The sequence below is a fragment of the Malaclemys terrapin genome, chromosome 1 (genome assembly GCF_027887155.1).
Source record: "Malaclemys terrapin pileata isolate rMalTer1 chromosome 1, rMalTer1.hap1, whole genome shotgun sequence".
NCBI classification, from domain to species: domain Eukaryota; kingdom Metazoa; phylum Chordata; order Testudines; family Emydidae; genus Malaclemys; species Malaclemys terrapin.
The window spans coordinates 143662481-143685000 of NC_071505.1; the positions used below are offsets into that span (position 1 = coordinate 143662481).

General features: G+C 45.0%; 1 protein-coding gene across 5 annotated transcripts in view; it reads left to right on the plus strand.

The window, feature by feature from the left end:
* The window catches only part of KPNA1 (karyopherin subunit alpha 1), a 144841-nt gene that overhangs the window by 67398 nt on the left and 54923 nt on the right, over positions 1 to 22520 (plus strand). For all 5 annotated transcript variants that reach the window (XM_054042296.1, XM_054042263.1, XM_054042269.1 and 2 more), the window contains exons 7-10: positions 1502 to 1590; positions 13456 to 13555; positions 14987 to 15150; positions 18186 to 18264. In XM_054042296.1, the coding sequence (XP_053898271.1) occupies positions 1502 to 1590; positions 13456 to 13555; positions 14987 to 15150; positions 18186 to 18264 (432 nt within the window). The remainder of the gene's footprint in view (positions 1 to 1501; positions 1591 to 13455; positions 13556 to 14986; positions 15151 to 18185; positions 18265 to 22520) is intronic.

Consider the following 22520-nt stretch of genomic DNA (forward strand, 5'->3'; position numbering starts at 1 on the left):
ATTTGCTATTACTGCAGGACTGAACAAATTGTTTGTTTAATAATTTGTTCAAGGATCTTTTCAGGTATCAAGTTAGGCTGACTGGTCTATAATTCCTCAGGTCCCCTTTTCCGCCTTTTTTGATGATAGATATTATGTTGTCCTTTCTCCATTCCTCTGGGATCTCACCCATTCTCCATGACTTTCAAATATAATCTCTAATGGTTCAGAGATTGCTTTGACTAATTTAAGTACTAGAGTGAATTTAATTTGGGGCCTGCCAACTTGAATACATCTAACTTATCTAAGTATTCTTTAACCTGTTCTGTTCTTCCTGTTAATATTATTTTAAGCATCTGGTCTCAATTAACTTTTGAAGTGTAAAAGGAACACTTCAGCCTTCTCTGGCATCCATTATTTGTTCTCCTACTCTAAGTAATGGACCTACACTTTCCTACATTGCTCTCTTACTTCTAATGTATTTATTTATAGAACCTGTTCTTACATCCCTTGCTAGTTATAATTCATTTTGTGCTTCTGCCTTTCTATTTTTGTCTATTCTTTTATACTCATCCTTAGCAATTTGGACTTGTTTCCACTTTTTGCATGATTCATTTTTGATCTTTAGTTCCTTAAAAAGAGTACCTGGCGCAGCCATATTGGTCTCTTACTTCTCTTCCCACCTTTCCTCCAGATCAGGTTAGTTTGCTGTTGTGCCTTTAATATTGTATTTTTAGAAATTATCAGCTCTCCTGAACTCCCATTTCCCTAAGATTTCCTTCCCTTGGAATCATAATTAGGAATTCCTTGAGTGTGTTGACATCTGCTTTTTTGAAGTCTGTCTTTATTTTGCTGCTCTCACTCCTGCCTTTCCTTAGAATCAGGACCTCTATAATTTCATTGTCACTTTCACCCAAGTTGTCTTCCACTTTCAGATTGGCAAGAGTTCCCTCCCTATAAGTCAGAATCAAATCTAAAATAGCCACCTCCCATAGTTACATCCTCCACCTTCTGAAACAAAAAGTCGTCCCGAGTACATTCTAAGAGCTTGTTGGACAGTCTGTCCTGATTTTCCTACCATATATGTCCAGTGTGCAGCTTGTAGGCAATATTTGGGTTCTGCTTCACCTGGCTTTCTTTCTAAGAGTATATGCCATGGGACTTATAAGTTTCTTGAGGCTTGGTCTCTGAATATTGGTTTGGCTATGCATTTGGGTCTTGATTCTTTTCTCCCACTGTTCCTAATATGGTTGTGTAGAGAATGCATCCCCTTGTAACGTTCAGGAAATGCTATTACTGTTTTGGCCCTTGTTAGTGAGAACATCCCTTTGTTGGTATTTCCAGATGAGCCAGTTAGTGAGCCTGGCTGTATATCCATACCTCACAACTGGAATATATTTTCCCTCTGTTGTCAGCATTAGCACAGAATATCTCTTATTCCTACACATACACTATAAAGGAAAACCTTGCTTCAGTCAAAAAAAAATAAAAGCAGGGTGTTTTGTTTGTTCTTTCTTCACAGGCAGTATGGGCACTTGGCAATATTGCTGGAGACAGTACCATGTGCAGAGACTATGTGTTGGACTGCAAAATCTTACCCACTCTATTGCAGTAAGTCTGTTTTGATTTACTTTGTATCTTGTTCAAGATACTGGCAATAGTACTGAAGGACCTACAATGGCCAGACATGACAGGACAACCCTGACAGTTATATATAATATGTGGTATGTGTAACCTTGCAGTTAGACACAGTAAGTTTAGACCTTGATATAGGTAGACATAATTTAAAGTTTAATTCTATATAGATTTATTTAAAAAAAAAATTATTTAAATAAAACCATTTCATTTAAGTAAAAAAATCAGACTTTTATTTAAAAAAAAATATATATTTTTATCCATGTTGATACCGAGGGTAGGTCCAGCTTCTGTGAATGTTCTTGTGTGTTTTCTCTGTTGGTCAGCAGTTCTTATTACAGTGGATTGCAGGAATGAGATTTGGAACTGAATTGTATTTGATGGGCAGCCAGTGTAGAGACCAGAGATATACCTATACCTATTGCATAGAACTTGAAGGGACCCCGAAAAGTCATAGAGTCCAGCCCTCTGCCTTCACTTGCAGGACCAAGTACTGATTTTGCCCCAGATCCCTAAGTGGCCCCCTCAAGGATTGAACTCACAACCCTGGGTTTAGCAGGCCAATGCTCAAACCACTAAGCTATCCTTCCCCCTTGTATTTTCTACCAGTTGAAGCTTTTTCCGATCTCCCTCTCCAGAGAGGGGACAGAATGCTTCTACTAGACTCACCCCTCTCACTGGAGTCCCATACCAGTGCTATGGTACTGAATTCCAAGTCAGTACAGACTGTCTCTTCTCAATCCAAGAACAGCACTGCATCCTGTACTTCTAGGAAGATGTCATCTTCTGCACCAGTCATGCTGGTACCAAGCATTTTGGCACCAGGAGTCATGGCACTGAATGCCCTCACACAAAGATACATAGCACCAACCTTCTTCTCAGCGCTGTTGGAGTCTTTGGTTTGGGTAGTACATACCCACACATGGGTACTGGATTATGCCTAAGACGTCAGAATTCAAGCTCTGCGCCTCCTGCCCGTATTCATTCTCGGTCAGTGACAAGCACCAACGCTGCCTCTACTGCTTAGAAGCCCCCTCCACTCCAGATACTTGTGAGGTGGCAAGGGACCTCATAGAAAGTACTCTGCCCCAGCCCCCTGCTGTCAGAGAAAAGCCTCCGGCACCTCCTACACGTGTGCCATCTAGAGGCAAACCGGGAATGATGAGGCCACCTTCCTCTCCAGAGCGGCACTGTTCACAGTCTACTTCACCACCGGCACTGGGCCCAGTACATGACAGCAAGATGCAGGGAGTGTGTTGCTCGCGAACTCCGGCACCGGGGAATCAGCACTGGTCACGATCGCCTTCTATCGCCAGGCACTGTGATAAGGCACCAGAACATAGGAGCTGCTCTCCGGCACCGGACTTGCGGCACTGGTCTAAGTCGCGGGAAATCCGGCACCATTCTCACAGCACCAATCTCGAATTTCCTACTCTCAGCACCGACCACCGGCGCAGGGATCCTTGGCTCCGCCGTGATCATCGCCCTCTGACTCGGAGGACGGCTCCTGCAACTCATGGACAAGAGTGGGAGACATGCTCCTTCATCCTGGCAGCCTCAATGGCCGCCTGCTGCACAGTGGCCCTTCTGGACTCCCTGGGCTTATCATCAGGCCCAGGGTACGCCTTCTAGGGTTTCTAGGTCTGTTACATCGGGGCATCACCGGGCATGGTCACAGTGGACAGAACCACCCCTCGTACCACAGAGGTGGCTCTATCCAGATCGCCCCCGCATACTACAGAGGGCACATCGGAACCGACCCCAGATCCATCCACATCTAAGGTCCCATCGGATCACGCTGAGCCACTTGGCACCAATGCTGCCCAGGACCAACCTGAGCACATGGTGGGCCATGATGACCCTATGCCTCCACTGGCCTTTTCTTCGTCGTTGCCTGATGAGGCAGTGGCAGGGGCTTCAACTTCAGCAGGTATAATTTTAACTCATGGGACTCCATGTCAAAATATAAGGAGTTACTTCCCACAGAGTCAAAGTCTGAGTTCTCGACACGGAATGAAATGAAACGAAAATGATCAGGGGGCTGGGGCACATAACTTACAAGGAGAGGCTGAAGGAATTGGGCTTGTTTAGTCTGCAGAAGAGAAGAGCGAGGGAGGGATTTGATAGCCTTCAACTACCTGAAGCGGGGTTCCAAAGTGGATGGAGCTTGGCTGTTCTCAGTGGTGGCAGTTGACAGAACAAGGAGCAATAGTCTCAAATTGCAGTGGGGGAGGTCCAGGTTGGATATTAGGAAAAACTATTTCACTAGGAGGGTGGTGAAGCACTGGAATGGGTTACCTAGGGAGGTGGTGAAATCTCTATCCTTAGAGGTTTTTAAGGCCCGGCTTGACAAAGCTCTGGCTGGGATGAATTAGTTGCTGTTCGTCCTGCTTTGAGCAGGGGATTGGACTAGATGACCTCTTCCAACCCTAATCTTCTATGATTCTCAGCTCTGGTCGAGGGGGGGAAGGCAGTTGCTAGGACATCCCTGTAAGCCTCACTCAACTCGTCTGACTCCGTGGCACGTACCATCGCATTGGGGGTGGTCGTGAGGAGAACAGCTTGGCTCCAAGCGTCCAGGCTTCCCCCGGAAGTTCAGCAGACCCTGCAGGAGCTTCCCTTCGAGGGTGCAGGACTGTTTTCTGTCCAAACTGATTCAAGGCTCCACAGCTTTGAGGATTCCAGGGCAACCATGAAGTCTCTGGGGATGCACACACCTGCTACCCAGAGAAAGCCCTTCAAGCTTCAGCCGGTGCAACAGCAGAGGCCATACCAACCCCGGCCAAGGCAGGATAATTACCACCAGAGGGGCAGGAATTCCAGGCATAGACCTTCCAACCCTCCCTCAGGCCAAGGGCAGGGCCCAACCAAGCCATCGTCGGGGACCCAAGCAAGGGTTTTGAAAGGATGCTAGAAGATGGTGTACCAGCCACGATTACGGATCCTTCCCCCCCCCCCTGCCCTCCCATTTTTTGAGCTGTCTATCCCACTTCTACTGTGGATGGTCCCCTATAACATCGGACTGCTGGGTTCTTCATTCGGTAGAAGTGGGGTATTCTCTCCAATTCTGCTCCTCCCCTCCCTCTCACACCCCTTCCCTGTCCCTCTTCAGGGACCCATCTCACGAGCAACTCCTTATCCAGGAGGTGAACACGCTCCTCACCATGGGAGCAGTGGAGGAGGTTCCTCAGGAGCTAAGGGGGAAGGGATTCTATTACCATTATTTCCTAATCTCCAAAGCAAAGGGGGGTCTCTGACCCATCTTAGACCTGCAAGGACTCAATCAGTTCATGGTAAAGTTGAAGTTCCGCATGATCTCCCTGAGCCCAATTATCCCTTCTCTGGATCCAGTGGACTGGTACGCTGCCCTCGACATGAAAGACGTGTGCTTCCACGTAGCCATCTGGCCACCACACAGACGCTTCCTGAGGTTCGTTGTCAACCGCGTACATTATCAGTTCACAGTGCTTCTATTCAGGTTATCAACAGCTCCCTGAATGTTCACCAAGTATATTTCAGTCATCTCAGGCTTTCTCCGAAAGAGACAGGTACAAGTGTACCTCTACTTAGACGATTGGCTCCTGCAAGGCCGCTCCAGGGAGCAGATGCAGTCCTATGTCCCGTTAGTCAGAGAGACCTTCCAGAGGCAGTCTCTCCTCCTCAATGTGGATAAAACAACTCTGTCACCCACCCAATGAATAGAATTGGATGAGGCTTAAACCATGTCAGGCTTGGCTTGCTACAGTCTATAACCTGGGTTAGAACAGTCTAGACTCAGTAGTAACAGTACCACCACGAGTCCTAGACACCCTAGGATGGTGGTTGGACCCTTGCATGGTCTGTGAAGGAGTCCCATTCACCACGCTTCAACCGTCCATGACCTTAGTAATGGACATGTCAGACCTTGGTTGGGGAGCACATCTAGGGTGCTTACAGACTCAGGGCATGTGGTCGCAGTCCGAAATCTTGCTCCACACCAACATAAAGGAACTCAGAGCGATAAGACTAGCCTGCCAGACCTTCCTTACAGTATTGCAAGGTCACTGCATGGCAGTGATGACCAACACCACCACCACCATGTTCTACATAAACAAGCAGGGCGGAGCCTGCTACTCCCCTGTTTGTCAGGAGGCATCCTATATCCCAGGAGCATGCAACAAGCTTGCATACCACCTCAGCAGGTTGTTCCACAGTTACGAGTGGTTTATCCGGACAGACATCATCCACTCCATCTTCCAATGGTGGGTGTTTCCCCAGGTAGACCTATTCACCACAATGAGCAACAGGAAGTGTCCAACATTTTGCTCCTTCCAAAAACACGGCCCGGGATCAATCTCTCATGCGTTCATGATGCACTGGGGGTGCCATCTACTATATGCCTTCCCTCCGATACCACTCGTCCACCAGGTTCTCCTCAAGATCCACAGGGACAAGGCAGAGGTAATTCTGCTCACTCTGGCTTGTCCCTGCCAACATTGGTACACCACACTTCTGGAGCTGTCAGTCAGCACCCCCATTGCGCTGCTGCTCCTTCCCAATCTGATTACGCAGGACCACAGCCACCTGCTTCACCCAGACCTCCAGTCCCTGCACCTCACAGCCTGGAAGCTTCATGGTTAAATGCAAGGGAGCTCCAGTGCACGGAATAGATGAGGGAGGTGCTCCTTGGTAGCAGAAAACCTTCCACCAGGGCCACTTACCTGGCCAAATGGAAATGGTTTTTGTGCTGGTGTAATCTTAGTCGAGTATCTCCACTCCAGTCATCTATACCATTCATCCTGGACTATCTCCTATATCTGAAGCTGCAAGGCCTGGCTGGATAGTCTATCAAGGTGCACCTCGCGACCATCTCAGCGTTCCACCCCGGAAAGTTGGGACGTTTAGTCTTTGCCAGTCCTATGGTGGGCCATTTCCTTAAGGGCCTGGAATGCTTATACCCTCAGTCTTGGCCACCGGTACCGACTTGGGACCTCAATCTGATTCTAGCTAAACTTATGGGAGCCCCATTTGAGCTCCTTGCTACATGTTCTCTTCTGTATCTCTCATGGAAGGTAGCCTTTCTGGTTGTAATAACATCGGCCAGGAGGGTATCGGAGCTAAAAGCATTAACCTACGATCCCCCCCAAACATCCTTCCACAAGGACAAGATACAACTCAGACTGTGCCCAGCTTTTCTGCCCAAGGTGGTATCCCAATTCCACCTCAGCCAGGACATTTTTCTACCCCAAGCTGCATGCCAACATACAGGAGCAGAAGTTTCACTCATTAGATGTGCGGAGGGCGTTAGCGTTCTACATTGAGCGCACAAAGACGATCGGGAAGTTAAACCAGCTATTTGTAGCAGTGCCAGACCAGATGAAGGGACTTCTGGTCTCCTCACAGCGCATCTCTTCCTGGATTACGGACTGTACCCGTACCTGCTATGACCTTGCAAAGGTTCCGGCTATAACGGCCCACTCGACAAGGGCTCAGGCTCTTCCACCACTTTCCTGGCCCAGATGCCCATCCAAGAGATCTGCAGAGCGAGACCTGGTCGTCAGCGCATACCTTTGCCACCCACTATGCCGTCACGCAGCATGCTAGAGACGATGCAGCTCTCGGTAGAGCAGTGCTCTAGTCAGTGATTCCTTAACTCCGACCCCACCCCCGTGGGAGAGCTTGGGAGTCACCTAATTGGAATCTACGTGAACAATCACTCAAAGAAGAAAAGACTGTTACTCACCTTCTTGTAACTTGTTCTTCGAGAGGTGTTGTTCACATCCATTCCAATACCCACCCTCCTTCTCCTCTGTCAGAGTAGCCTGCAAGAAGGAACTGAAGGGGAGTCGAGTCGGCAGGGTCATATATTGAGCGCAGCACTCCAGGGGGCTTTCTGGCCAAGCCGATGGGAGCTGCTAAGGGAAAAAGTTTCCGATGACCGTGCACGTGGCACGCGCACAACTAATTGGAATGGACGTGAACAACACTTCTCAAAGAACAACAGTTACAAGAAGGTGAGTAACATCTTTTTCTTTTCCAAAGCCTTCTGCCTCAGCAGAGGAGCTGAGCCTTCACTTCCTCGACATCCACAGGGCCTTGGACTTCTACCTGCAAAGGATGAGACCAATCAGGAAGTTCCCTAGATTGTTTATCGCTATAGCTGAGAGGATTAAGGGGCAGGCCATCTCCACACAGAGAATCTCCAAGTGGGCTTCAGGGTGCATTGCACTATGCTATCAGTTGTCGGGACTGCCTCCACCTCTTGGGGTAAGAGCCCATTCCACAAGAGCCCAGATGTTGACTGCGGTCACTTTCCACAATGTGCCGCTTCCAGGCATATAGGACAAGGTTCAATTCATACCTTCACTACACCTTGGTGCAGGACTCTGCAACATGCCTCATTCGGTGCAGCTGCCCTCCGCTCAACCATTCCATCCTCTTCCTCACACCTTCCTCCAAATTAGGTACTGCTTGTTAATCGTCCTCAGAGGAATACAATAGGGACTATCACTCGAAGAAGAAGAAGAAGAAGAAGAAGAGGAGGTTACTTACATGTAACTGGAGGTTCTTTGAGATGTGTGGTTTATATCTATATTCCATTTCCCATCCTCCTTCCCCTCCGCTTTGGATCTGTTCAATTTGTGGTGGAGAAGGAACTGGAGATGCAGTTTGTCGACCTTGGACAAAACCATGAGACAAAGCTAGGATGCATGCGTAGACCAATGGATACTACTACTACTTTCAAATTATCCAGCTCTGGACACATGGCACGCACACACAAACCCTCAGTGGAATACAGATAGGGATCACACATCTTGAAGAACCTCCAGCTACAGTTAAGTAACCTTCTCATCTCAAAGGAGAAAAGAGGTTGGAGATCCATCCTCTGTCTCAGTTGTCTTAATACCTGCATCCCTCATTTCTTGGATACCCTTCTGAATAGGATCCCCTCCCTGAATTCCATTGTCTGGTTCCTGGCTCTTCTTCTTCAGACCCTGCCTACTTTTACATCTCAACACATCCAGGGACAGTAAGTATCTGAAGTTTCTCACAGGGACATCAGACTACCAACAGAATCCTACTCTTTGGTGTCTCCATGGCTCCACAGGTGTTCACCAATGTTATAATTGTGGCGGACACCCATCTAAAAAGACCAGGAATCCAGGTGAATCCCTACTTAGAAGACTGGCTAGCTTGGGGAAAATTTCCCTCTACCCCCCAGCAAGTGACTGACTCACTTCAGAGGATACTAAGCCTCTTCACCTCAGTATCAACAAGGAAAAATCCACACTGACCCTGGGTCAAAATATAGAGTTTATCATGGGGCTATTAGATTCCAGCTTGGCAAAAGCGTACCTCCCTCAAGAGATTTCAAACTATGTTCTATCTCATAAACTAACTCCAGACACATCCCAGCAAACTGGTGAGGTCCTGCCTCAGACATTTGAGCACATGTCAAAATGCAACATATCCACCCAGCATGCCAGGCTTCACCTTCAACAGCCCTTGCAAGGGTGATTGAGATGAATGCATCTGCTAAACAGGAACAGCATGAACAGGGTGGTCATGATTCCTCAAAGTCCTATCCTCAATAGATTGGTGGGGAGATCTAACCCAGGTGCACAGCAGAGTATCTTTTTTAGTGCTTCTACCAGCAAAGACTCTATTTATAGATGAATCCATCTAGGGGTAGGGAGCGCATTTCAACCACCTGAAGATTCAAGAGACGTGGTCTCCCCAGGAGGCTATCCTACACATAAACGTTCAGGAACTCAAGGCTATCTGACTAGCATGCAGAACTTTCCTCCTCCTCCTTCTCCAGGATGTAATTATGTGAGAGTTTATGGACAACTCTACAGCAGTGCACTACATCAACAGGCAAGGGGTGCCAGATCCCTCTCTCCTCAGCCAGGAAGCCGTGCATCTCTGGGATTAGTGCATCCATCATCATGTTACTCTGCTATCTATACACCTTCCCAGCCTCCAGAACATGGTGGTGCCTCAAGTCAGCAGAGACTTATCCAAGAGCCTCGAGTGGTCCCTTTAGATTTCAGTCCTCTAAGAGTTAGTAGCAAATGGCAGTTCCCGCCTGAGGACTTATTTTTGGCCAATCACAACAAGAAGTGTTGTGTTTCAGATGTTGCATGAGCTTGGGCTCCTTCTCAGATACCTTTCTTATCCATGGCCTCCTGCTCTGATGTACACCTTTTCAAGGATACCCATAGTACGCTGGGTCTTAAGAAAACCGAAGCAGGATATGGAGTGAGGTATGATAACCCCAGTATGGGCCAGACAATTTTGGTACTAGTCCCTTGTGAACCTGTCAGTACAATGACTCATCACCTTGCTGGTCCAACCAGATCTGGTCTTGCAGAATAGCAGACAGATTCTGCAACCAGATCTGATGTCCTTTGCACCTGCCAGCCTGAATTCTGGCTGACTGACATCTACAGAAAAAAGCTGCTCTGCTGAGGTTCAAGCAAGAAGCCTTCGACCAGACTGACATTTAGAGCCAAGTGGAGAGATTTTCTCTAGGCAATGCACTGCCAGCTTTTGCATGTAGCAGCCCTGATTCCCGCTATTCTAGACTATTTAGTTTCTCCAAAACAATCGGACCAGGTCCTTAGTTTGATACTTCACAGCGATATCTGTAAATCATCCTTCTATACAAACCTACACTGTTGTCTTGCAGCCTGCAGTGACGAGATTCCTTCAGGGGCTCGTGTTTTCCTGCTAGCCCAAGAACCACTCTCCCTCTCTCCTGGTGTTCACTGCACTGATAGGTCCTCCCTTTGAACCACTGGCTACATGTTCCGTTTACCACCTGTTGATGGTCTTTAGCAGGGTAGAGATTCAGGGCCTCATGATGGGTCCTCTGTACACTATCTTTCATGAAAACAAAGTCACAGTCTCAGGCCTCACCTGAAGTTTCTGCATACGGTGGTTTCCGACTTCCACATCAGTCAGTTGATTCACTCCTGGTTTTCATCTCCAAACTGCATTCCACCCCCCCCCCAGGCAAAATTTCACATATAGGATGTCATGAATTTTACTTGCCTAGGACTAAGGTATTCAGATGTACACCTAGACTTTGTGGCTTTTGTTGAAAGGGTTAAGGGATAACTTCCATTGTCTTAGGCTAGGTCGACATTACCCGCCCGATTCGGCGGGTAGAGATCCATCTTCTGGGATCGATTTATCGCGTCTCATCTGGATACGATAAATGGATCCCAGAAGCGCTCCCCCGTCAACTGCGGAACTCCTGCTCGCCGAGAGGAGGAAGTGTTGTCGACGGGGGAGCTTGCCTGCGACGCGTGGACCCGCAGTAAGTAAACTTAGTTCGATCTAGGAAACGTCGACTTCAGCTACGCTATTCTCGTAGCTGAAGTTGCGTTTCCTAGATCGATCCCCTGCCCCAGTGTGGACCAGCCCTTAAACTGTCCAAGGGTATTGGACTGTTATTGTTTTGTCTAAGAAAGATCCACCTGAACAGGTTAAACCTTCTTCTACAGGCTCAGGCAGCCTGTATGGCCTGTGTAGATAACATTCTCATATTAGAGTTGTGTAGGACAGATCCACACCTTTAACATGTATTGTTCCCTGATGCAAGCATGCAGGTTGGACACTTTTTTTGTAGGGGGGTTGGACTAGATGATCTCCTGAGGTCTCTTCCAACCCTAATCTTCTATGATTCTATCCTGAGCAAGATAATGGAGTGGCTGATAAGGAACTTGATTAATAAGGAATTAATGGCAGGTGATGTAATGCAAATAAGCATGGGTTTATGGGAAATAGATCTTTTCAAACTAACTTGATATCTTTTTTGGATGAGATTACAAAATTGCTTGATAAAGATAATAGTGTTGATGTAATATACTTAAATTTCTGTAAGGCTTTTGACTTGGAACGATTTTACATTTTGATTAAAAATCTTGAACAGTATAAAATTAACATGGCACACATTAAATGGATTAAAAACTGGCTAACTGATAGATCTCAAAATGTTTGCAGTGTTGTAGCCATGTTGGTCTCTTTCACCAATGGAAGTTGGTCCATTAAAAGATATTATCTCACCGTCCAACTTTCAAAATGTCATTATAAATGGGAGGTCATCAAGCAGATGTTTCCAATGGAGTCCCACCAGAATCAGTTCTTGTCCCTATGCTATTTAACATGTTTTTGTCAATGACCTGGGAGAAAACATAAAATCATCAGTGATAAAGTTTGCAGATGACCCAAAACTGGGGGAATGGAAAATAATGAAGAGGACAGATCAATTGGTAAACTGGGCACAAGTAGTATACGTTTTAATATAGCAAAGTGTAATGAAGATCCACGAGACTGATTAAAGGATTAAAAAACATTCCTTATATGATAGACTGAAAGAACTCAATCTATTTTGTTTAAGAAAGAGAAGGCTAAGGGGATGACATACTTACAGACTATATATCTACATGCGGAACAGATATTTAATAATGATCTCTCCAATCTAGCAGAGAAAGATATAACATGATCCAGTGTCTGGAAGGTGAAGCTAGGCAAATTCAGACTGGAAATAAGGTGTAAATTTTTAACAGTGAGAGTAATTAACCATTAGAACAGTTTACCAAGGATTGTGATGGAGTCTCCATCACTGACAATTTTTAAAATCAAGTTTGGATGTTTTTCTAAAAGATCCGCTCTAGGAATTATTTTGGGGCAGTTGTATGGCCTGTGTTCTACAGGAGGTCAGACTAGATGATCACAGTGGTCCCTCCTGGCCTTGGAATCTATGAATCAATATGTTGTCCACACAGATTCCACAATCTGCCTTCCAGGCCTGCTAATAGGAGTCCTGCTTCTAATCTATGGGATTCTTATAGGTGAAGGAATGGAGTGCTGCAGATTCCAACCACCCCGCCCTAAATTGTCCTCTGCTATGGGGAACAAGAGAGCACTCAGGCCACATGCATGACCCAAATAGACACTGCTGTTTTAAAGAATCAGATCTTCCTTGCATGGGGCATATTCACACTAAGAGTAGAATGACCACACATCTCGAAGAACCACAGTTACTATTCTTTTGTATTTGGGAAAGCCTAGGCCAAGCCATATATGTTTTTCTCTTTGAAAAGGAACCATGTCGTTCTCCTCCCCCAGCTAACCATTACACATGAGGATTTAGTTGCAATGAATAATGCTGAGAGATTAAAAGTGAAGCTTTGACACAATAATGACTTGTTTAATGAAAACAGATTCCACTTTCATGAAGATCCTGTTTGTCAAAGTAGTGGTTTAGTTGCAGTTTCTGTTCTTTGTGAACTTCTTTAGCTGGCCCATGCTCTGTCAAAGATCTGTTTTCATGAAACTATTCAGCCAGTTAAAGAGCATAGTAGTTACTTTCACGAAGACCAGGATGCTATGTAATTGTTCAGATTATTTTAGGAGTGGTAGAGCTATTGAGCCAGCAGAACTGTTTCATGCAGAACAAGATCTTTAACACAATTGCTGTTGCTTTTCTCAAAGATCCTGTTGTCTATAAAAACATTGTCAGTTGAAGAGCAGAGCTCCTAAATCAATTGAAAACTTTCGTGGTTGATCCTGATCTTTAACAAATAGCAGGTTTTTTTTTGTCAAACAGCTTTGATGCATCAAAAATGCCACTGGACTAGCAAAATCCACAGGGAGTGGCTCTGCAGGTGGGGAGCATATGTCTCTGATTCTTATTTCACCAGTGGACACATGTTTAATGTAAACGTTCTAAGCTGGACTTTAGGCCACCTTAAATGCTTCATGCATCTGAAATAACAGCACTATAGTGTGCTTTGCTCTTGGACTGAGTTTAGAAGTAAAGACCTTGACTGTTTTGTTTTTAATGTTCAGATTACTTTCAAAACAGAACCGTCTCACCATGACCCGAAATGCTGTGTGGGCTCTATCGAACCTCTGCAGAGGGAAGAATCCTCCTCCAGAGTTTGCCAAGGTAAGAAATGTGTTAAAGAAATCAAGGATTTGAGAGGTAGTGAGATGGTGTCCATAAATAAGGAAGAAAGAAAGGCATTGTGATGTGTAGTACAAAGCAGCAGAAACATTTGGGACTTTCAAAATTTCTGTTTGAACAGACTTCTTACAAATCAGGCTTGTTTTTGAGCGTGCTTAGTGCTGTTGAAATGTGCATAGATTGACAGCTTGGGAAGTAAAGTTCTTGATTCATAGAATTAGGTCCAGTATATTGTCAGCTGCAGTGCAAGTTTCTCTCATGTGTACTGCCCTTGCCAATATGTCTCACCTCTAACATGGACACCACCTCTAGAAAAGAGAGGGAGTTCATTTTTCATGACCCAGTTACTCTTTGCCCCCTCTCGCTGAGACTATCAACGTGTGTGTGTGTGTGTGTGTGTGTGTGTGTGTGTGTGTGTGTGAATTAGCACCAACTGAGATGATGATTTTTTGTGATGTGGACAGCTCTCTACAAGGAACTAAAATGGTACCTCCACGTCCACCTCTTAGACAACTGATAGAGGTGGGGTTTTTGAATGGTTAGTGTTTTTCAGAGAAAGATATTTTATGAAAAAATCAGTTTCCAAACTAGTCCTGCTAACATATGAATGAAGACTTGCTATCTTCTGGAGATCAGAACACCAATTATATGAGTGTTTGACACTCGTCGGGAGGTGTTGGTGTTGGTGGAATGGGAAGTATTGAACAAACTATCTGCAATCCTACCCATTATGTCTTCAATACTGTGCCATACCTATTTACACTGAGCAAAGTCTGGCGTTTACTATGCACTCATAGTAACAAATGGTATGTACACAGCATGCACCTAGTTTGAACAGGAGGAGCAATCACTGTTGGCAGGGCTTCATAGGGCACTGCCACAATTGATACAGGCAGGATGGTTGCTGAGTTGCTTAGTCTAACAGGAAGTTGTGGGGTTCTGCATGAATATATTTAAGACCTCTCCCTAATGCCACACTGCTTTGAGCTCATGCCATTTTACTTATGGCACAGGTCTGAAAGTGGGTGGGACACTTATACTAAGCTGGTGACTTTGCTGCTGGATAGTCCAGCGCCTGACAAAGCATTACGGGACACTAGCGGTAATAGCTGCAACTTGTGCAGGGGCTGGAAAGCATATAACTGATTCTGAATGTCACACTGATGTTCCCAGTTTCTCCTGTGGTGATATGTGCTGCTGCATGTCTGACCATGTCTACACTTCTGAGGTTGAAGCAGAATTCACTCCTGCTTCCCCATGTAGATTGGACACTGCATGGAAGTATTTAGGTTCTCCAAGTTTTCTAGAATGCTCAGTAGTCAAAAGCAATACTTGCTTTTAGAATACTCCTACCATCTGTCTTGGCCCTTTGAATTCCACTGTTCATACATCTGCTTTTTCTACTTAATGTAGGTTGCACCCTGTCTGAGTGTGCTGTCCTGGCTGCTCTTTGTCAATGACACAGATGTGCTAGCTGATGCCTGCTGGGCCCTGTCATATTTGTCTGATGGACCTAATGATAAAATCCAAGCTGTGATTGATGCAGGAGTGTGCAGAAGACTTGTCGAGCTGCTGATGTAAGAACTTCACTTTAAACAAATGTATTACTCACTGTTACCTCTTTACAGCTTCCTCACAGCTCAACTTCCTACAATAGAAAGGTTAGGTAGAATTTCTGCAACAGTAGGGTTAAACAGTCAGTTTCCTGGCTTAAAACCAGCTTGTTCACCTCTTGTACAGTCCCTGCTCTTCTCAAAGGCTGCTGCAGAAGAGCCATCAATAGCAAGTGGGTGAACTTGAGGGACTACAGACCAAGAGCAATTCTCAGACTTTGTTGCTACTTTTCTTGTGCAATAAATTGGGGCACAGGAGAATTGAGGGGATTGGGATTTGAAATCAACTTCAGAACAAAGGGGTTAAAAATTGGGATCAACATTTTCAATCCTTGGTGCCCAAAATTAGACTTCTAAATCATGTTCAGACCCCTAAGTAAAAGTGGACTGATTTTTTCTGAAATGCAGACTCCCTGCAGCTCCTTTTGACTTTAATGGGAATTGTCAGTGATCAGCACTTCTATACATTTTGACATTTTATTTTGGTACCTATATATGGATTTAGGAGCCTGATATTAGGCATCCAAGTTTACAAATTTATGCAGAAATTTTCAGAAAAACGTTTAGTCTTTCATACTGAGTATAAACAGTTTCTAGAGTATAAACAATATATTTAAAAAAAAGAAAACTTGATTTTGAAAAATAGCTTTTTAAGATCCCGTTAAAACTGAAATTTGGTACAACAGTTTATTTTATATCGAAGTTACAAAAATGGGACTTAAGCAAATTCAGTCCATACACATCTTAGTCTGTTCTCTAACCTCAAGACATGACTGCATTAATACAAAGCCCTACAAAATGTGTAAAGAAAGAGCAGTAAAGAAATAAGAAAAGAGACAACTCTCTTGCTAAAATGGCTCGAGGATAACCCCGTAATAAACAGAACCTAATAATCACTTACTAAAAATGCAGTATGAGAGAAAATGACTGAAAAAGATGCTACTTACTATTTTATTTTTAATGTCTGTCTTATCATTAGAGGAAACAGTACCATTTCTACTTTTTCTCAGTTTGTTCTTCAATAAAATGGTACCATTGATCAATCATAAATATAAAAAATAGTTTGTGAAACTTCTGGAAAAACAAGTATAACTTGTTCCTTAAGAATGGATCTAAAAGTTGATAAGGTAACCTGATTTCCAGTCACGGTACATGCCAAAATTGAACTGAACCAATAGCGTGTCTTTGAAAAGGAACATGTGGCTCAGGAAAAGAAATAAAGCAAAATCACCTCCTATGGAAGCAATAGATGCATTAAATTTAGGGTAAAGAATAATTAATTATAAACTGCTTTAAAAATGTTTTTGCTGCAGCTCTCCTCTATTCCTAAACTTTTCTCAAATATGCATTATACATTTTCGATTCACTTCTCCATAAATAAATATATGTGGTAGTTGGTAAAACCCTGATTTAAATACTCTAAATTATTTTCCTGACTCTTTTATATTGAGCAGACACACAAAATGGCCAGGAATAACAGCAGGCAGCTCAGCCTGTGGAAGTGTAATATTATAGTTGTTTCATTCTTTCATAGAAAGGATATTGATTTTGCATATCAGAGAGTCTTATACAGTTAATCTCTTAGGAATTATAAAATATTTTCTCCATCCTATTAGGGGCCATATCACCATCCTCTAATGATGGAATCACTAAAGAATGAGAAAAGAGATACAGAAACTTGAGAATTAATCAAACTTTATCAGAATTAACAATTTCAGGTAATTTTAGATGCAGATAATTTCCTAAGGTCCCTGCCACTCCAACAGAAATTCTGTTAATAGGAGGACATTTTGCTTGCCAGAATGTGGTCCAATTGAAGATAGTCCTGAGTCATTTATTTTTTGTCTGGTGTTGAGGGGAAGAGGGAAATTCAATTTCGTATGAAAAAGAAATTCTAATTTACACTCTGACTAATAAAACCCTCCAAACAATTAAAAAAAATATTCTAAGGAACTAGTGACCAAAAATGTGTACTAAAGTTGCCTTTAGAGATTAGATTTTTTTTTTTTTTTTGTAATTAGTATATTTTGTGCATTTGGCAGCAGTTTGTGTGCAGTCAGTTTCATTGTTTCCCTTTTATAGCTAGTAAGTTATTTTCCATGTTGTGAGTATTTCATACAGAAACAAATTTCATACAGGTTACAACACTCCTACTAATACATCCCAGAATGATATTTACCTTTTTTGTAACAGTGTTACGCTATTGACTCATATTATATAAGTACTTTAATTACACTTTTAAAATTAACTAGATTTCAGATGACTGATTTTCAGAGGTTCTGGGCAGCTTCTATCCATTAAAACTGTGGATGTTCAGCACTTCTGAAAATCAGTTAACAAGCTAACAGGGTTCCTTTAAGATTTTCACCCTAAGTTTTTGAGACACATTTACAAATTAGATTTAATCTTAATAGTCTTTATCAGTTTATCTGGAAATTTCCCTTTGGTTTTGATAAAGTTGTCAAGGAAAAATACTGGTACCCCTACCACAGCGAATTATTCTTCTATAGAATATTAAATTCTATAATTTATATGTATTAGATTATAACCTCTGAGAGCTATGTTTCATCATCATATTCCTACATTGCAATGGATTAGACAGCAATGGTCAAGAACTTAGTTAGGTTCCCAAGTCAATGAGAGGAGCCTGGGTGCTTGGTGTTCTTTGAAAACCAGGCCGTTTTTTCAGGTGCCTTTAGAGTTTAGAATTAAGAGTCTAAGTTGAGGCACTTACTTTTTAAAATCATGGCCAATGTGTTGGTCGTTGTGTTTTGTTTAAAGCCTGTGCTCTAGTTAAGTGTCAGACATTTAAAAGCTACTAGTTTCAAATCAAAATGCATTTTAGCTTGCCTCTAACTCTAAAACAAATTCAGTAATTTCAGTCAAACTTGGCAGGAGAATTCTCCTGGGGCTAACAAGGTGGCAGTGGGTCCTGACTAAAAGGTGGAGGTGCAGATACTTTTGGGCTGCTTAATCTAAGTCTTTGCTTTGACTTGTAGGCACAGTGACTACAAAGTGGTATCTCCTGCCTTACGAGCAGTCGGGAACATTGTGACAGGGGATGATATCCAGACCCAGGTATGGCTTCCTCTACTACTGTCTGGTAATACCATCTTCCTTTCTCTTAGTTAGCAGGGGTAATTTATATAGTCACAAGCCTTGACGTTTTCCTTTTATTAAAAACTGTCATTTTTGGAGCTCAAACAGGGAACTGATCGCAGCAGAACATGTTTTTTGTCAAGCTTTCATGCAAACCTCCATCACTGCATTCAATCCTGACCATGCTTTTCCAAGACTGGGTTCCCATATAGGTATGTAGATGCTGGTCAGTCTTGAACTGCAGCACCCTCTAAGTATTCCTGTTTTAGTTCTGTCCCAAGCAAAAACTACCTGTTATGCTGAATTTTGTGGTGGTTCTATGATGTGGCCTAATGTCCTCCAAGTTCTAGGTTGAAAGCACTAAATTCCTTTTTCTTTGTGGTCTGTGCCAAAGCTGAAATCCAGGTGGTTCTTCGAGTGATTACTCATGTGTATTCCACAGTAGGTGTGCGTGCTCGCCATATGCACCGGTACCGGAAGTTTTTCCCCTAGCTGTACCCGTAGGGGGGGAGTGCCCCCCGCAACTCCTGGAGTGGCGCCTAATGGTGCAGTATAAGGGGAGCTGCGCGCTCCCCCGATCCTCAGTTCCTTCTTGCCACCAGTGAAGGTGCGTCGGAACTACTCAGCTCTAGCTTTGCTGCAGCTTGTCCCCAGAAGAACTGTTGTTAGTTCAGTAGTACCTGTAGCCAGTTAGCTTTTCAGTTAAGTTTAGTTAGTGAGCCCGGGCCGGGGCGTGCCCCGGGATTTAAGTCGTGCGGCTCTTGCAGGCGTTCTATGCCAAGGAGTGACCTGCACACAGACTATCTGCGCTGCTTAGCAGAAACCCATATCAGTGAAAGGTGCAAGATCTGCAAGTCGTTCAAGCCCCGGACTAAAAGAACAAAAGGGACATAGACATTAGGGACATTAGACTCTGGGCCATCCTGATGGAGTCGGGGCTGGCCCCAACCCCAGCACGCCGCTCCAAACTGGTACCCAGCACTGCGGCGTCAGTATGTGGAGACTAGTCGACACTGCTCCCCTTGCACGGGGCATGCCAAGAGGACCGGAAAGACTTCCTCTTCGCAACGGCACCGAGGGAAGTCTGGGACAGAGGCTAGGCCCATGTTGGGTAGTCCTCGATCCCCACCGGGCCCTAGGCCTCTGACTCACGTTGAGCAGGGTAGCCCGGCCCCTTCGGAGCAGGCCTCTCCGGATGCCATCTACGCCCGAAGCCCTCCAGGCGGCTATGGACGTTATGTCCATGCTGGTTCCTGGAGCTCCGCCGATGTCGGCCCCACGCTCCAGAGGCAAGCCACCACTGGGATCGCCGCAGTCACCACCGGCCCGGTACCGGTCTCAGTCGAGGCAATATTCCCGACACCACTCACCGTCCAGTGACCGTTCAGGGCTCAGTCCATGTGGATCGCCCTTGACACCAGCCAGGCTATCTGGATGGGTGCCATCCGATCGGGACTCCTGGCACTGCTCATCTTTGCTGAGTGAATACCGATAGGACCGTGGCGGACGTCGCCAACGGTCCTTGTTTCCAAGGAGGTACTGCAGTCGGTCGCAGCACGGCCATCGACGCCCTTCCTGCCCGGGCTCCTGCTCCAAGTTTCCGCCAAGGCACCGTAGCTCCGGGTGTCGATCGCTGGCGCCTTGTGAGACTGTTAGTGGAGCAGCTACTACCGTCGGTGCCGTTCTTCCGCCTCGAGGTCGCGGTCCCGTGGTCGACGTACATCCTGGCACCACCACCACTCCCGGTCCAGAGACAGCAGCGGGTTGTACGCCAGCCTGGCTTCCGCTCACAGTCGCTTGTCTACAGGCCCAGATAGGCAGCCCAATCAGCTGGCCCCACCAGTGCCTCAGCAAGTGCAGTGGCACCGAGGGTCATGGCCGGCCCAGTGGTACCAGTGGGTACCGTGGCCCCTGGTGCAGCTCCTTATAGGGACTCACTCGGTGGCCGAGACATCGGAAGTACCATCGGCCTCAATCCCTAGACCACCAAGAAAGGAGTTGGTGGAACCCATATCCTCAGCGCCATGCCCAGAGTCCAACCAGGTGGTGGATCCTCCGCTGCCAGCTGACACCGAAAGCACCGCACCGGCCTCCTCGCCCTGTCTGGAGGAGCTGATTGCGGCCCTGCCCCCCTCCGTCCCGCAGGAGGACTACCAGGCCCACCAAGAGCTCTTAAAAAGGGTGGCAGTAAACCTTCACCTCCAGGCAGAGGAGATGGAGGAGCACTCAGACTCTCTGTTCAATGTGCTGTCCTCCTTGGCACTGGGCAGGGTGGCCTTTGCCGCTCCATGAAGGGGTGGCAAGAATTTCAAATGCCCTGTGGCAAACACCAGCCTCATTGGCTCCCATCGCTAAAAAGGCGGAGTGCAAGTACTTTGTACCCAGTAAGGAGCACGAAAATTTGTATACCCACCCGGCACCCAACTCCTTGAGTCGGTCAACCACAGGGAGCGGCAGGGGCAGCCAGCCCCGACTCCTAAGAACAAAGACTCTCAGAGGCTGGATGCTTTCAGGAGAAAATTTATTAGTCATCAAGCTTCCAGCTAAGAGTAGCAAACCATCAGGCTCTCCTGGGTCGCTACGAATTTAATCTCTGGGGATCCCTCCCCAAGTTCAAGGACTCCCTCCGGGAGCGCGATAGAAAAGAGTCTAAGGCAGGGGTCTCTAAACTTTGAGACGAGGGCCGTATTAGATTTTTGAAGGGGCTTCGCAGGCCGAAGCGACTGTGAAAAAATAAATATATGCAAAATCATTAAAAAAAGAAATATTATTTTAGGATTAGTGAGAAGTATGGTACTGATGTTTTTCTGACAAAATTGCATTTAGCTGTAGTTCAAAGTTAGTGTTCCCTATCATCATAATTGATTGTAAATGTTCATCAGACAAGGTCAATCTGTAGTTGGATTTCACATATTCCATCATCAAAAATGTTTTTTCACACACATAAGTAGTACCAAACACTGACATTAATCCGCAGACAAAGTTTTTTACATGGGCATAATGATCACTTGGCAGGCATTTATAGAACTCTATCAGATTTCCTTTCTTATATTTGTCCTTCAACAAGTCATTGGATTGCAGGTCAATCACTTCAATTTGAAGTTCAGGTGGCAGTGTTTCAAGTTCGCAATCAAATGGGTTTTGGAAGATCCATATTTCTCCTGCATTCACATCAAGGTTAGAGAAACGCTCCTGGAATTGTAGTTTCAGATCAGAAATGATTTCTTGTGCAAACCTAGTTGGGAATTGTGATTCAGTTTCTTGGTTGAACTTTTCACAACATGTAAAATGAGCAAAGCAGTCCCTCATCAGTTGGGACTCGAAAAGAACTAGTTTTTGCCTGAATGCTTTCACCTGGGAGTACATGTCACAGATAAGCCCATTTTCCCCTTGTAGTCTAAGATTGAAGTCATTCATGTGCTTGGTCAAGTCTACGAAAAAAGCTAATTTCCAGAGCCATTCACTGTTTGTGAGTAAAGGTAGAGGTTGTTTTTTTTTATTTAAGAACATTTCAATTTCAGTTTTAAGCTTGAAAAATCACGACACAAACTTTCCACAGCTAAGTCATCGAACTGAAGTGTGGTAGGGCAAATCATGATATTCTGATTCTATTTCCACTAGAAATGCTTGGAACTGACTATGGTTAAGTCCATGCAAGTAAATGAAATTCACGGTTGAAACTACAGGTTCCATAACACATGACAAATCCAAATATTTCCTGCACAATGCTTGCTGATGAAGAATGCAATGAAAAATCATAGGCTTGGGACAGCCCACACTTTCACAAAGCTTTGTAGATTTGTCCAACCAAACCTTTTTTTGAACCGCACATGTGTCTACTGCCATTGGTTGTAACACACTTAATAATAATAATAATAATATAATAATAATAATAATGGAGATATCCCATCTCCTAGAACTGGAAGGGACCTTGAAAGGTCATCGAGTCCAGCCCCCTGCCTTCCTTAGCAGGACCAAGTACTGATTTTGCCCCAGATCCCCAAGTGGCCCCCTCAAGGATTGAACTCACAACCCTGGGTTTAGCAGGGCAACGCTCAAACCACTGAGCTATCCCTCCCCCCCCCATAAGTTGTTTCCATTGCAGGTTGTATTGAGAAAGTGACTTTTCAATTTCTTTGAAAATCTCTTCACCTGTGGTTGTTCCATGCATACTATGCACAGAAGCTAGTTCTTCCGAAACTTCAAAATTACTGCCAACACAGCGAATAAACAAC